Source organism: Macrotis lagotis, chromosome 3 (assembly GCF_037893015.1).
Source record: "Macrotis lagotis isolate mMagLag1 chromosome 3, bilby.v1.9.chrom.fasta, whole genome shotgun sequence".
NCBI lineage: Eukaryota > Metazoa > Chordata > Mammalia > Peramelemorphia > Peramelidae > Macrotis > Macrotis lagotis.
The window spans coordinates 60,970,621-60,987,506 of NC_133660.1; the positions used below are offsets into that span (position 1 = coordinate 60,970,621).

Genomic DNA, 16,886 nt, shown 5'->3' on the forward strand with positions numbered 1-16,886 from the left:
TTTAGCTGATTTCCTATGATGCTGTTTCTCTTAATACTAGGTAGCAGGATGAATTATTATTGGTGTATAATATACTTTCTTCTTTGATGCTCTGTTGCTATGAGTTACCACCACTGCTAGGACTGAGACTGGCTGCCTGTACTATCTAATCACCAAGGCTGAGCCATTATTTTCTCCTGTTGTTACAGAATTGTGTACTACAAATTTATTTTGGTATAAGAAAAATGAAATATTTAAGATTTTAAATTTCTTTAACAAAGGCCATTTGTATCCTATATGGGTAATATTAATATCACAAATTTCCTTTTCAAGCTTTTAAGATAGTCTTGTATTTCTCTATTTCCTGCTGAAATAATACTATCCATGGAGAAATTCATTTATTATTAATTTAAAGTTTTATATTTGGAGAATACTCAACAAGCAGGTTAATGTTCAACTAATTTAAGCTATATCATAGCAAAATTAGATATTTGTGGTTTTTTTAAAGCATCTTTATAAGAATTAGCAAATAGAAACATTCTTGACTGTAGATCCCACTGGTAAATGTAAATTTTTCTAAAATCTTAAATACTTCACACAAGTCTATTCCTATGCTTTGTTGTAGAAGCCCAGTGTTCATGGTTTCTGAAGACTATGCTAGTGGAACATACGCTGTTAGATTTTTCCAGACTGAAAAAAATCACTGATAGTATTTCTTGCTGCTGGTGTGATCCTGAGCAAGCCCTTTGATCTTTTTCAGCCTCATTTTTCCTAATCTGTAAAATGGGCATCATGAAAGCACCTCCTGTCCAGGATTGTTGTGAGGATCAGAGGAGAAAACCTAGATTAAGCACTTGTGTGTGTGAGGAATTATTTGGTTGTGCCAGCCTGAGAAATGAAGAAAATGCAAACAGTCCTCATCCTGTGCAGCTGCTGCAGTGGCAAAGCCAGGAAAGGGGAGCTGAGGAGTAGTTTGCCATTTCCTTCTCCAGATCACTTTACAGAAGAGGAAACCGAGGCAAACCAGGTGAAGAGATTTGTCAGTCATACAGCAAGCATCTGATATTGGCTTTGAACTTGGCCCTCTGCAGCTGGCACTTTCTTGAACTCAGGTCCTTCAGATCTTAGGGTTTCACCTTCTAGTAAGAGTCTGTGTTTGGATTTGCAGAGTGCTTTATCTGTATTATCTCATTTGATCATCCCAACCACCCTATGAGGCAGATGAAAAAAAAAAACTTAGTCTGCAATAGGTCAGGCAGCTTTTAAGTGGTTGAAGCAGATCTGAACTTGGCCCTCCATGTCCAATTCTATCCAATGCATCACCCAGCTAGCAAGGAATCACACTATTCTAAAAAATGCAATCATTAAAAGTTAAAAAGTAGTAACTTTGGAAAATGCCCTCTGAAGCAAAATGTGGAGCTAACCTGAACAAATGATTCAGACATGTCTTCATTTAGTCTATCACTTCCACAATTTCAGAACTTAGTGTATTGAGATCTCCTGAAGCATCAGTATTTTTAGCCCTAAAGGACTCTGAGTCCCATTTCATCCCTTCAACATTGAGATGTCTGAAGGAACTTTATCTGGGTAATCCTTTGTCCTTATTTAACTGTATATTGTGCTTTTTGTTATCTGAGAGGTACCTTCACATTTAATTTGTCCAGCAAATTTCCCAATGCAACTTAAGATGTTTACATTCTACCTGGAGCCTTTCTGGTTATTTTTAGTACTCTGCCTATATGGAAACAATGAATTCTAAACTTCACTGGCTGCTTGGGTGGCCCGGAAGAATTGCTCATTAACCAGTGGTCTATATATCCCATGTCCTCACAGATTAGGGATGCACACCGTTCAGCTGGTTGGAGGACTGGGAGGGCAGTACCAAGATGAGCTGTGCAGGGGAGGGTCTTTGATAAGACAATGATGGCTTTCTAGAAGATGTTATTTTAGAACCCACCAAGAAAGGAAACACACTGGACTTGTAATTGAGTAAGTGAACAGGAAATGATACAGGAAGGATCTGTGGGTGAACCACTGTAATACTGATCAGAACACAATTAGGATGAATATTTTGTTAGGAGTGGGAGAACCAGAAGAAAACCATCATGTGGTTTCCTCATTATAGAGAAAGGAATTACAACAATGTGGTCTGTTAGGAAAAAAATTTGTGCTACCACAACCATCAGGGCAGCAAAACACGGCAGAGTTTGTGAATGTTATGGTACCTCTGCTTGCCTGACCTGGCCCTTCAAAACCTGGATCCTTCCTGCCTTTCCAGACCCAATACTCTCTGGGATCTGCTGACCCAGGCCTCCTTGCTCTTCCTCAAACAAAACACCCCATCTCTCATTTTCCCTGACATTCTTTGAACCTTCCCTCCAGTGATCATCTCCAATTTATCCTCTGTCTTTTATTTTAATCTTTAGTGTCGTTAACCAGCATAAACCATATCATTAGCATGGTGTCTCCCTCATTAGACTGTGAGCTCTGAAAGGGCAGGGGTTGTTTTCACTTCTCTTTATATCACCACTATTTTTGTACAATGCTTGCATATGGTAGGTGATTAATAAATGCTGATGGATTTGACTTTTTGCCCTCAGAAAAAGTGATGGTAACAGCATGTGGAATCCTTTTTGCATTGTTCTTTGATCTTGAGAGAAAGTAGCCACATGAAGGCAGCTCAGGAGAGTTGAGAAGAGTCATCTTCTATGTCCACAGGGTTTTAGAGTTACAAAGTGCATAATACTTGGGGATAGGTTATTGAACTAGAGAAATGTATGAAAAGAAATGAAAGAGGAAACTGAACAATGACCAGAGTGACCAGTGTTAAGGAATGCTTGCAGAATGAATGTTTGCCAAATCCAAGCATACTTTAAACTGGGTGACAGAATAGAACCCCCATATATTGTCTAGGGGGTTGAAGATATAATAGTTGATCAGGGACAACAGCATTGGTCTTGTAAATGGTATGCAGATGTCAAAATCTCTTCATGTGAGCTTCAGCTATTAGAATACCCTCCTAATTTGTCTCTCTGTTGCCATCCCACTCTCCCATTCATCTTTTATACTACCTTTAGCATAATTTCCTCTCTGTTACCTCTGGGATAAAATGCCAACTTGTTATTAGGCAATCACCACAATCATTCTCCAACCTATCTTAGTTTTATTTCACTGTATTTCCCTTGGTGCAATTCATCCTCCCTCCCTCTCTCCCTCCCCCTTCCTTCCCTCCTCCCTTCTTCCTTCCTTCTTTCCTGCCTCCCTCCCTCCCTTCCTTTTCCTTCCCTCCCTCCTTCCTTCCTTTTCTACCTTCCTCCTTCCCTTCCTTCTTCCCTCCCTCCTTCCCCTCCCTTCTTTCCTTCCTTCCTCCCTCCCTCCCTTCCTCCCTCCCTCCCTTCCTCTCTCCCTTCCTTTTTTCCTTTTCTCCCTCCTTCCTTTCCTCCCTCCCTCCTTTCCTCCCTCCCTCCTTTCCTCCCTCCCACCTTCCCTTCTTTCCTTCCTCCCTTCCTTCCTCCCTCCCTCCCTTCCTCCCTTCCTCCCTACCTCCTTCCCTACTTCCCTCCCTTCCTACCTGCCTTCCTTCCTTCCTTCCTTCCTTCCTTCCTTCCTTCCTTCCTTCCTTCCTCCCTTACTATTGATACTTTTTTTTTTAGGTTTTTGCAAGGCAAATAGGGCTAAGTGGCTTGCCCAAGGCCACACAGCTAGGTAATTATTAAGTATCTGAGGCAGGATTTGAACCCAGGTACTCCTGACTCCAGGGCAAGTGCTTTATCCACTGTGCCACCTAGCCGCCCCTTTCCTCTCTCCCTTGCTTCATCCCTTCCCTCCCTCCCTCCTTCCTTCCTTCTTTCCTCCTTTTCTCCCTCTCTCCCTTCTTTCCTCCTTTCCTCCCTCCCTTCCTTCCATCTTTCCTTCCTCTCTCCCTTGCTTCATCCCTTCCCTCCCTCCCTCCTTCCTTCCTTCCCTTCCTCCCTTCCTCCTTTCCTTCCTTCCTTCCTCCCTCCCTCCCTTCAGTCAGGATTAAGTCAAGACCCTTTCTTCCATGAAGCCTTCCAGATCCCCCTACTTAGTAGTCCTCTCTCCCTCCCCTTTCACTCCCCAACCTGTATTTTCACTCAACTATATTCATATTGTTTACCCCTCCACTCCATTATGTGCTCTTTGAAAAGCAAGTACTATTTTGTTTTTGCTCTAAACATTTTCCAATTGAGCAAATGAATGAATCTGTTCAGTCACCCAACCATATTTCTTTGGATGGGCTCTGTAAATTTGAGGGATTTCTGCCTGACTCTTAAGCAAATAAATAGCAACTCATCCACATTCGCTTGCTGTTTCTGAGCCCCAATTGGAATTTTATTATCTTAAAACATTTACTTGGGAGCAAAGAACTAAGCTATCTGGGGAGCCCATCTAATATAGTAGAAAGTACTAATGTTTAGAATTCGAAGGTTTGGGTTGAAATCCTGCCTATGCCACTTACCATTTGTGTGATCTTAGGCTAGCCATTAACCTTGAGTCTCAGTTTCCTCATCTTTAAAATGAAGAAGTTGTGCTACCTGGATATTGAGGTCACTTCCATCTCACCATGATCTTTAGATCCCCTGTTTAGCTAGTACTGAATTTGCCCTCTTAATCTGCCATTAATTACTTTGTTGGTTGGAATTTTCTTTGGTTCTTTTGACTTAAGATTCTGCTCTTCATTTATTTTGTTCTACATTTAATTATAATTTAGAATATTGATGCATATGCACAAATTTGTGGGTCCAGTGATGGATCGATTCATATTTCTCAGAAAGTATTCTTATCAGCTCTAAACATTTGCCAGCTTCATTATATTGACCTTCTCTAAAATAATCATGTTTTATCAAGCTTTATCCTTTCTTGTACAAATAGAATTTTCCCTTTTCAGCTAATACCATTATGGTTCTGTATAACAAAATCATATCAGTAAGCCCATCCCAGTACTGATCTACTAATTTGGATGTAACAAATAATGTGTGAATTCTTGAGTAACAGATGCATGCCCAAGGCCATTTCCACATGTTAGACTATTTAATCAAGCCAATTAATTAATTAACACATGTGTTGGGGCAGCTAGGTGGCGCAGTGGATAGAGCACCAGTCCTGGAGTCAGGAGGACCTGAGTTCAAATCCAGCCTCAGACATTTAACAGAATTACCTAGCTGTGTGGCCTTGGGCAAGCCACTTAATCCCATTGCTTTGCAAAAATTAAAAAAAAAATTAGCACATGTGTTTATTAAGTTCCAAACACTGTGGCAAGTTCTGGTGAAACAAACACTAAGAAGGAAACAGCATACTGGCAAGGCCCCTTTGCCATGGTACTTCTATCTCTTACGTAATGTGAATCCCCACATGATATTAATTATTTTAAAAACAAATGGAAGTACTTTTGGAAATTTTAGTAAGACTATTCATACTATTATGATTTTCAGAGGTAGAAGAGAGATCAGCTAATCCTCTTTCAAGATTTTATAAATCATTTGTTATTTTTTGGTAAAGAGCTTTTACCTTGTCATTGGTATTTGAGAGTCAATGAAATGAAATTGTAGGTTTCCAGTAACCTTTAATAGAGACAAATAAGTGCTCTGGGTTCCTTTGTTGAGACCTTTAACCTCACAGTTTAGCAAATTGCCAAAGCATCTGCAAAACTTGAATGATCAGCCTTTTGTTTAAATGACATTTTGCAGACTTAAACATACTGACAAAATATTTTTAAAATATGAAGTTTTATTAAAAACAAAACTTAGATTCATTTGAATTTAGAAAGTGGGTATTTAACTTTCTGTACTTTTAAATACCACTTTTTTGAAAGAGACCAAGTATCCTTTGGTACAGTTTTCTTCTACCCCTCCTCTTCCCCATTTGTTATTATTTACAAACATCCATTATAACTATTTGGTAGTAGGGATAAACAAATGAAAAATTCACTGAACTATACAGTAATTGAAGACTGAAAAATTATAATGACCAAGCTTTATTTTAAAGGAAAAATACAAGTAGACACCTTCTCTTGCTTCTTTGAAGATGTGAAGTCTATGTGTGGAACACTGAATATGATACCATACATTTTTGATACAATGGTTTTGCTCTATTTTTTACTTCCTCCTTACTATTTTTTGTTATTGAGGATGATTTTTTAGGCTTCCTTTGGGAAATTTAAGTCACATAAAACTAGATAATTTTATTAAAATTTAAAACATAACATGAACCCATATGTAACATATATATGCCTTCTCTAGTCTTTTAGGCACTAGGCTTGCATTTTACGAAAATTGTGACTGTATTGCAAAAAAAAAAAAAACTAAAAAGAGAAATTTGACTGTAACAAAAGTTTTATTTTCTTAAAGTGAAATTTTACCTGTAGTTATGTTTGTGCACATAGAACTAAAGTTTTCATTTTTAATTTAAGAATTCATCGTGGGGAAGGAGATATAAACAGTTTCATAAGAGGGAAAACAAAGAGACTTCTACATGTCTGTTGCATCCCCAGGTGAATTGGGGGAAGGGAGCATAAAATGTCATTGACACATTTTTGAGATATTTTTGCAGAAAAATCATCTCAGTTGTATTTTTCTTTGTTCTGTGAAGGCCATAGTACTTCTTTTTAAAACTTCAAACCTGACCCATTAAAACGAGGTGCCTTTTATATGAAGTCAGGTGTGAATTGGCATGCAGTCCACTTTGGTGCTCTCTCTTCTTGTTTTCCTTTAACTTACCCTAGTTTGTGAAATTCCTGTGTACCATTCATCTGGAGCCCCAGGCTTGGATTTCTTACAGGTGCCATAGTTGGGTTTCTCTTTAAGGAAAGTGTTTCGTTAAAGTTAATTCTTTATTAGTCAGGATTGAATTATTTCAACTGGCTTATTCAACCTCTTTGATTATTGAGATGAATTAAACATAGTCAAGGGATCTATTGTTTGATAGTAGGAGCATAGGGAGACCAAGGAATGTACCCATGCCTCCTTTTAGCCAAGTGTTTGGGGGCCATTTGAAGAGCACCTTCTCCTAAAGAGAGTGGATAGGGGTTTTATGTCTTCTGAGGAATTCAGGTTTCTGAACACAAAAGATGTAGATTGCAAAATAAAAGACACCTACTGATATTTTATAGTAGTTATGTAATTTTCCTATCTGAGCTATTGGTCAGTAAAGAATCAGACCAATATTGCTGTTGTCATTCCCATTGTACACTTGAGGAAACTGAAACAAACAGGTACTCTATGTGTGAACTCGATGTGTGATCTCTGGTTCAGGATCACACAGCTATAAGTATCTGAGGCTGGGTTTGAATTCAGGTCTTCCTGACTCTAGGTTAGGAACACTATGCACTACCACCTAGCTTCTTGAGCATTTACATAAGTAGGAGGAAATCAGTCACAAAAAACTTAGAGATGAGGAGAAAAGGGTTATTGACAATGTCAAGATTGTAGAGAGGTCAAGAAAAATAGAGAACTGAGAAAATATCATTAGATTTGACAGTTAAGATTCTCAGTCAATGAAGAGACAAATTTCATTTTAGTGATGTGGAAAGAAGCTAAGTTGCAGAAGGTTTGGAAGAAAGTGAGAGGAAGGATATATGGGTACACAAAAGGATATCTGTACTCCACAAAAAGGTGGAATGATAGTGAGGGTGGACAAAAGTTGGTAGGGATAAACAAAGTGAGAAGTTTTGGAAGATGGGGAAGATGGGGAAATCGTGAAACTATTGGCAAACAGTAGTGAAGCAGCCAATAGAGAGAAACTGAAGATGAGTGAATTTGATTTATGTTTTATTTAGAAAAAGCAGCAGTGGGGGTGGCTAGGTGGTGCAGTGGATAGAGCACCAGCCCTGGAGACAGGAGTACCTGAGTTCAAATCCAGCCTCAGACACTTAATAGAATTACCTAGCTGTGTGGCCTTGGGCAAGCTACTTAAAAAAAAAAAAATCTAAAGAAAAAAAAGAAAAAGCAGCAGTGGATCTATAATATCTTATGGATATGGAGGGGGAGGGAAGGACATATGCATGCATTTAAGCATTCCCTGATAAGGGAAAATTTGTCACTAATTTAAAAGGAATGCTTGCTACTTATTTAAAATGTATAATGATACCAAATGATACCAAAATCTTCCTTATTGTACACATTATAGGCTAATACCCAGGACCTTTCTTGGAACTCCTTAGTCCAAGTGTTATACATATTGAGTTATTTTCACAACAGCTTTATAAAGTTATAAGCATATGAATTATTCTTCAAATTTCACAGATTGGGAAACTTGAGAGTGGGGAAGTTATCAGTTGCTCCATGTCTCAATGCCTACTAAATTACAGAACTGGGTAAAATTCCTTTAAGGCCATGTTACTCTTTCTACTATATTAATTCTGAGTTTGTTTGAAAGATGATGGAAAACTGATTATGTAAGATAGGGTAGGCTCTCATTGGGCTAGAGATGAGGAAAGTGCATACCCTCCATTCCTAACAAGGTAGATATTTTAAGAGAGATAATCCCAAAGTCCTGTCTCTTGAAAGTGCAGTGCTGAGTAATAGGTTTGTGGATACAGTAATAGTTTATCCCTTGGTTTTTGCAATTCTTCTTAAGCTAATAAGAAGTTTTTCACTTATTCTATTTTTGTACTCTGTCAACCCTCTTTGAAATATTTGGCAGGACTAGCAAAAGCAGCTGCTGGTTTTAAACAGGAAATTTAAATAGGCTAACTTTCCAACAGACTTTTGTAATAGGAGATCTGCACAATTCAAAAGGACCAGGACATGGATAAGTCTGATCCAGCATTTCAGTTACAGTTTATATTTTATTCAGAAAAAGCAGGAATGACTCTGTGCCTTCTTTTGTTAAGACAGATAACATGCACATACACATACATACATACACACACTCGTATATACTTACACATCTATACTTATGCTAAATGATTCCTTCGATAATGGGCAGGTAAGTGCTGTAGGGAACAGACTCATCTTTCTAGGTTCAAATCTGGCCTCAGACATTACCAGCTATGTGACACTGGGCAAATCACTTCACCTGCTTTGCCTTAGTTTCTTCTTCTATAAAAGGAGCTGGAGAAGAAAATGGCAAATCACTTTGTCTTTGTCAAGAAAAATCCCCCAAAGTGGTCACAGAGTCATATATGACTGAAATGACTAAACAGCAACCAACCTACACACATAAATATTTGTTTATATATTTAAGAATTCAGTATTTTTATACACACGTATTTAATGAATAACTTTCTTATGATTAGTTTTTTAAATGATTTTTAAAAGCAAAGTTTTTAAATTCCTTTTTTAAATTTCAAATTCTCTCTTTCCTTTTTCCAAGGCATGCATGCATGCATGTATGAATGGAGTAATATTACAAATATGTATAATCATGCAAAACATATTTTGCATTTATTTATTAAATAAAAAAGCAATAAAGAGAAAAAAAGTCTGCTCCAATCTGCATTCTTAAGTCCCTCATCTTTCTGTCTGGAGGTAAATAGCATGTTTCATCATGAGTCTTTTTGAATTGTTTTAGGTCATTGTGCTGATCAGAGTTACTATTCTTTTACAGTTGAATATCTTTACAATATAGCTGTTACTATGGAGATTCTTCTCCTGGTTCTCATTTCATTTTGCATCAGTTTATTTACATTTCCTCATATTTTCCTGGCATCATTCTGTACATCATTTCATTTCTTTTTTAAAAAAATTTTCCTTTATTTTTCCCAATTATATGTAAAGATAATTTTCAGCATTCATTTTCTATATGATTTTGAGTTCCACACTTTTCCATCTCCCTCCTTCCCTCTCCCCTCACTATGACAGTCAGTAATCTTATATGCTCATTCAATCATGTTAAACATATTTCCATATTATTCATGTTGTGAAAGAGAAATCAAACAAAAGGGGGGAGCCCCAAAAAATTTTTAAGAAAAGTGAAAATATTATGCTTTACTCTACATTCAGACTCCATAGTTCTTTCTCTGAATTTTGATGATATTTTTCATCACAAGTCTTTGATCACTGTACTGCTGAGGAGATATGAGTCTCTCATAGTTGGTCATCATACAGTGTTGCTGTTTATGTGTTCAGTGTTCTTCTAACTCTCATGTCACTCAGCATCAGTTCATGTAAGTCTTTGCAGGTTTTTCTGAAATCCACTTGCTTGTGATTTTTTTTCCTTTTTCTTTTTTTAGGTTTTTGCAAGGCACTGGGGTTAAGTGGCTTGCCCAAGGCCATACAGCTAGGTAATTATTAAGTGTCTGAGGCAGGATTTGAACTCAGATACTCCTGACTCCAGGGCCAGTGCTCTATCCACTATGTCACCTAGCTGCCCCTTACTCATGATTTCTTGTTCTATCACATTTATCCTCTCCCCAATTGATGGAGCATCCCCTCAATTTCCATTAACAAATTCCTATTCTTTTCCATCACAAAAAGAGTTGCTGTAAGTGTTTTTGTACATATGGGTCTTTCCCCCTTTTTTTATGATTTTTTTGGTATACAGACCCAGTAGTGGTATCCCTGAATCATTTCTTTCAGCACAATAATATTCTGTCACATTCCTATACCATAATGTGTTCAGCAATTTTTAATTCTTTGCCAATGCAAAAAAGAGAAAGATTTCACTATTAAAATGCTGTTGGCAAATTTAACTTTCATAAGCTACCTGTTCCCAGCATAATTATTTACTACCTGTGTTTTGGCCAGATGTGGTTTCCATTGTAACTTTTCAAATTCTATTTCTCCAATTGCTTAAGTTCTTAACCCATTGGGTTCATCTGCACTAATTTGGAAAGAACCTGGGAAAGTAGATCTGTGATATCAGTCCTGTGGAGAAGAACCTTCTGGTAGAGAAAACGCCACCTATCAAAGCAGATCAGCACCTACTGGAAGCCTTAAAGTTTTAGAGAGTTGCCTGAGTCACTAAGAGGTTAATTTAAAATAATAATCATTAGCATTCACATAGATTTCTAAGATTCGCAAAATGTTTTACATGTTACTTCATTTGATCTTCAGAACAATCCCATGACATATGTTCTGCTCTTATCCTCATTTACAGATGAGGAAACTGAAGCTGAGAGGATCACTCAGTTAGTGTCTGAATCTTCCTGACTCCTAGATACCTTGCCCTTTATCATCTAACTAGTGTCAGATAGCCATTATATATCAGAGATAAGACTTGGACCTAGGTCTTCCTGTCTGTTTTATAATCCTCAATTCTCTGCTGGTTCTCATACAATTATTCATATGCCTCAAAATTGCCTTATCCTCTTCATATACCTATGTCCTAGCAAAACTAGGTTTCTCCTCTCACCCAGTTACTGTATTGGCACACTTTGCCTGCCATCCCCTGTTGAAGTTCTTCCCTTCTTTTCAAGACCAAATTCTGGTTCCATCTCTTGTGAGTTCTTTCCTTAATCTGTTTTGCCTTTGTTATCCCTCTTTTTAATACTTTTCTATTTCTAATTTGTGTTATGGTGCTATGTATTTATGCTTCACCTGCCACTAAATCATAAACTCCTTTGGGGGAAGAGTCTTCCATTTTTTCATTTTTGTATCAGTAATTTTTCATATTGTAAGTGCAAAATAAATTTGTATTGAATTGATTTGAATACAGAACTTCATCATTCAAAATACCATTTCTAAACTTTTCTCATTTCATACAAGAGAGTTCTTGACAATTTTTAAGAGTAGAATTGCAAAGAAAAACTTTTTCTAAACTTTTCTTCTCATCTACTTAATATTTAAATCCTTTGACACCACCCACCAAGAGATTTTGAAATACTTCTTTTCAAGAGACTTTGAAATACCTCAAAACCCCAAATTCCCAGTGTAATTCTCTTGTCAAAGTTTAAAAGATTGAAAAGTTAAGCTATTTTCTTTTCAAAATGATAAAATGTAAGCTTTTGATGCTATAGGAAATAAATTGAAGGCATCAATTTAGTAATTATGTGTTGCATATGTCTAAACTTGAAAATTAAGATGTTATAGTTGGGCCTGTATTCAGAGAAATTAAATTCTTCTGTAGAATTCACTTTTGGGGAAATAAATAATTTGCCCAATCAACACATATGTATCAGAAACTAATTTGAGTGCTGAGAGTACAAAGACAGAAATGAAATAATCCCTGTATTCAATGAGTTATCCAGCACACCAAGTAAAATTATATTGAAAAGACTTGAATATTCCTTTTTACCCCCATCCTTATAGCATTTCTTTATTTCCTTTAAATTACAGTTGCATACCTTGATGATTTTTATTCCTATTTTTAAGCATCTCTTTTCTCTTCCATAGAACATTAAAAACAGAACCATATGTAACACCCCAGATTATTCCATTGGGTTACAAAACAATATGTCCCTTTGAATGTGTTATCACTGGACTGACACTTTTGATTATGAAAAGTGTTATTTTCTTTCAAAACAGTATTAGATGAACAATTCTTCCATCATTTCCAGTGCCTTCTCAGTGGTTGAGGTAGCGAGTTTCTTGCCCACTGGAAATTTTGCATGTGGACTCTGTGGCCATCTCAGTGCATGTGAAAGACTGAATGAACATTTGTTGTTTGTGGCCTGAAATAACCCTTACTACATGGGAATTCTGAGTTGGCATGTGATTCCTAGCCAGGCATGTGAGCTTCTGCCCAGGCCTGAGAGTCCCAACTAGAGAGGAATCCCTTCATTCCCCTATGGCTATCTAAAAAGCCTGGGATGGCAAGATTCCCAGCACCATGCCTCTGAGATCAAAACCATCTTAATATGGTTGGGTCTGCTCTTCTCACCCCCAGTTTGAAAGAAGGAGGGAGCTGACCAAGTTAGAAATGTTCAGTTGGGACTCTAGCCTCAGCTGGCACCCACCATATAACAGGATGCTTATTTCTCTTATAATTTTAAATGCTGCCATCTGCAAAATTAACAAGGACAGCTCCGAGTCTCTTTGACGTGAGTCTCCCAAATGGCCAACTTGCTCTGCAAGGAAGCTTAATAAAGCTGCTCTTGGAGCCCTGGGAAAACCTCCAAGATGAATTACACATAATTTGTAGAGTGAGCTTTTTTTTGCTTACAGTCACGTTCTTCCCTGTGGTGTGATTTAAGGAGAAAGAACAAAACCCAGGCCTTACCTGAACTGTCTTTTTCTTCAAAGGAACAGTGGAAACAGAAGGGGATGTTTGAAAGCCCTCCTGATTTAGATGCGTCTCTTTTTATAAGGCTGACATTGATTATCCTTGTTCTTGCTGAGTCACTCTCATTTGGGGGGTCAGCAGGATCAGACAGCTAGGAATCTGTGCTGCTCTGCTCAATGAAAGAGTCCTTTCTATGCAAGAGATTTAGAAGTGGCGGGGCGGGGGGGGGGGGGGGGGGGATCCTCTCTCAGGAATCTTTTCTGTGCTTACCCTTACCTCTTCTGGACCAGATTAAATCAGCGCTGAGAACCCTGGCTGGCTCCAGCATCTGAAAACATTTCCTAGAAATTACCTATGTAAATGACCTCTCTTTGTGAACTTCATTGGGTTTTCAAGTCTTTTTTTTGCGGGGGGGGGGGGGTTCAAGTCTTTCAACAGAGGATACAACTGAAGGGAGAAAAAAAATGAGCCATTTGTGTCTAATGCTCAGAAGCAAATACCTTAGTTACTCCTTGTGACTAATCAGAAAAAAAGCTTTCTTGACATATTTTTTATCTTTAATGTGAATCTCTTGATCAATCATTATAATGCCAATAGTATAGGGATTCTGAACCATTTTTGTATGTTTGGCAGTCTGGTGAAGCCTGTGTAACACTTCTCTGAAAATGTTTTTAAGTGAGTCAAATATAGAAACTTGTGAAAGAAACCAGTTTTATTGAAATTCATTATCAAAATAAAAAAAAAAAGTTCACAGACCCTAGTTTAAGAACCCTTGCTCTAGGAAAATGATAGTGCCTTAAGTACAGGTCCTTCTTTCTTGAGTCAAGGAAATGTGTTTGTATGTCTGTTAGACAATTTCCCAGTAAAATAGTTCTGGCTCTAGACTCCATATGGAAAGTCTTCATTAAACAGGCTTTTTGTTTTTATCTCATAGACATCGACTGCAGTAAATGAAGATTCAAATTCCAAAGAAGGTATGTTATGTAATGCTTAATATATGTTATAATATTTTATAGATATTAAATAATTTTCAGACACATTAGTTCATTATCTCCTCTAAGATCTGGGAAGGACCTGCAACTTCCAAATTGTAAAAAAATGAGAACTACTTACCATGAGTTCCAAGATGTTTATAAAGGAATGCATCCACAGACATGATTTCATGGGAAAGTAAGAAGTATTCCTTATATGGTATGCTAATAAATAACAGCTCTATAAAAGTAGCCCATTTGGGTTATTAGACAGGCAGCCGCAGTCTTTCTAATCCTTTCGTGCCAATGTGTGAATGGCAAGTTTAGGGCTGTCATTGGGTAATAATATTACAGCCTGGAAAGATATGGGAGCTTTTGCTTTCCTGACCTGGCTTATTTTAAATTTTGAGAAAGTGTGAGAAACTAAAAACTTGTGCTTTGCCAAGGAGATGGCAAAGCAAAGGAAGTTTAAACAAAATTGAAAAGGTTCCATATTGATAAGTTTTTGCATCTGTTTCAGCATTCTGATAGAATTTAAACTCCCTGAAGGTAGCGACTATTTATTTTTAGTCCTTGTGAAATTCCCAGTGCCTAGGATATAGTAGACAAATCAGCATTTGTGCTATCAAACTGTGATATCAAAATACAATTTTGGTCTCTCTCTGTCTCCCTCCCTCCCTCCCTCTCTCTCTATGTTTTTCTCCACAGATGAAGATATTCACAGGTGGCATTTTATTAAGAAGTGATGGAAGTCTCCAATCATTCTTCATTCCCAAAGATTACAGAACAAGTTCAGACCACAGTTACTGCCTTCCTAATGAAACTTTACTTTTTCCACATCTTGAGAGAGGCAGCATACAAATAAACACTGGACTTCCAAATTGTTCTCTCTTTTCATATTTACTCAAAATACAAACTTTCTATTGTTGTTATTTTGATTTCATAGGGAAAGCTTGGGAGGAACATGTTTGAACTGTTGGGCATTCCAGATCATGAAAGGAAATCCACAGATGTCATGACTATTTCTCTGCATGAATGTAGAATCCTAAATTTAATATGTTAACTGAGTGTTGGTAAATATTATTGTTCACTTTTCAGAGTGCACTAAAATGTCTTTCCAAAAACAGGTGGGGGGCCTCATTTAGCCTGCATCTGTCCTTTGTCTCATACTAACTCTATCAGAGTATCTGCATCCTAATAATACCTTACACTCACATCACACATATATTCAGAACACAAAGTGCTTTCATACTCATCATCTCATGTGATCCTCATAAGAACCTTACAAGATGTTATATAGGGTTGACATTTTAAAGATAAGGAAATTGGCTCATGTGAAGGGATTTGCTCAAGGTCACACAGCTAGTGAATAAGTAGGTGGAAGTCCCAAGCTCCAGGTTTTCAGACTCTTGGCCTATCTTTCTTTCTATTACAATCAAAGAAAAATTGAATAGACCATTAGATCAAGACACATCTAACCTATTCAACAAATAATATTAAATTCCAACTCTCCTGAGTTAAAAATAAGGGAGATGTGAAGTTTATTTGAGAGGGTAGAAGTTCTGCCCTCATGGAACTTGCAGTCTAGAAGAACAATGGAGTGTAGTAGAAAGTGCTCTGATGGGGTAGCTAGATGGTGAAGTGGATAGAGCACCAACCCTGGAGTGAGGAGGACCTGAGTTCAATAACAACCTGAGACACTTAATATTTGCCAAGCTGTGTGACCTTGGGCAAGTCACTTAACCTACCATTTCTGCCCCCCCCCAAAAAAAAGGTACTCCAACCTTGAAGTCAACAAACCTGAGTTCAAGGTTCCTTCTGACAAATATATGAACATGGACAAAACTCCTTACCTCCTTTAGCCTCAGTGTTCTTAACCATATTATAGGACTAAATTAACCTATCACAGGGTTGTTGAAAAGAGTGTTTTAGAATCATTCAGACTTTCTCTAAATGTTAGGTTGTTATTACGGGGGGAGGGTGATGCAAAACACAAATAACTATAATCTAATATAGTCTAAATTCATCAGAATGATACAAGCATACTTTTACATAAATTTCAGGGAAGAATAGCCATGACTGACCAATAAGATCAGTGAATACTTCTTGAGGTAGTTATAGTTGACTTAACATTTAAGGAATGATTAGAAATGGAACTGTATAGTTTAGGATGGCAATCTAGACACAGGGAAGAGCTTGGTTCAAAAGTAGCTGAGAAAGCATTGAGCCTGATCAGAAGACACTGGCAGGGGATTTATGTGGAAAGACATGGTAGCCCCAAATTATGCAAGGCCTTGATTGCCAGGTGTAGGAGGTGGAATGTTCCTTAGTAAGGTATTGAAGCTCACTGAAACATTTTGAACAGAGAAATAACCCTAAGAGCTTTGCATTTGGGAAGTGATGCTGACAAAGAACTAAAGCATAGTTTGAAGTGATAAGAGAGAAGAGAAAGAATGACCTGTTAGGAATCTAGTGTCACACTTTAGGTTACCACTGAAATATAATAGGTATGTATTCTTATTTTTAAAGATTTCTGGAAGCAAAAATTGAGCAATCTTCCCCCCAAAACCTTGTACAATATCCCTCATTACTAAGATATAATTTGTTATGTAACCTAAATTCTATTGGTTTAACTTAACCTTAATTTCCTTATCTGATTATTAGCAGATATGGAAAATATTTGGAAAGTGTACCCTCAAAAACCTTCATATATCTGAATGTCATTATTACATCTCTTTTCAGTTTTCTCATTTTAGGTCATAGAATTTCTTTCCTCCAAAGTATTTTCTAAACACTTTAGCCTTATCTAGATAC

General features: G+C 37.3%; 1 protein-coding gene across 2 annotated transcripts in view; it reads left to right on the forward strand.

The window, feature by feature from the left end:
• PPA2 (inorganic pyrophosphatase 2) overlaps positions 1–15,772 on the forward strand; it is a 128,520-nt gene extending 112,748 nt beyond the window's left edge. For both annotated transcript variants that reach the window (XM_074228766.1, XM_074228767.1), the window contains 2 exons: positions 14,036–14,075; positions 14,781–15,772. In XM_074228766.1, the coding sequence (XP_074084867.1) occupies positions 14,036–14,075; positions 14,781–14,818 (78 nt within the window). In that variant the 3' untranslated portion in view covers positions 14,819–15,772. The remainder of the gene's footprint in view (positions 1–14,035; positions 14,076–14,780) is intronic.
• Positions 15,773–16,886: the final 1,114 nt, after the last annotated feature.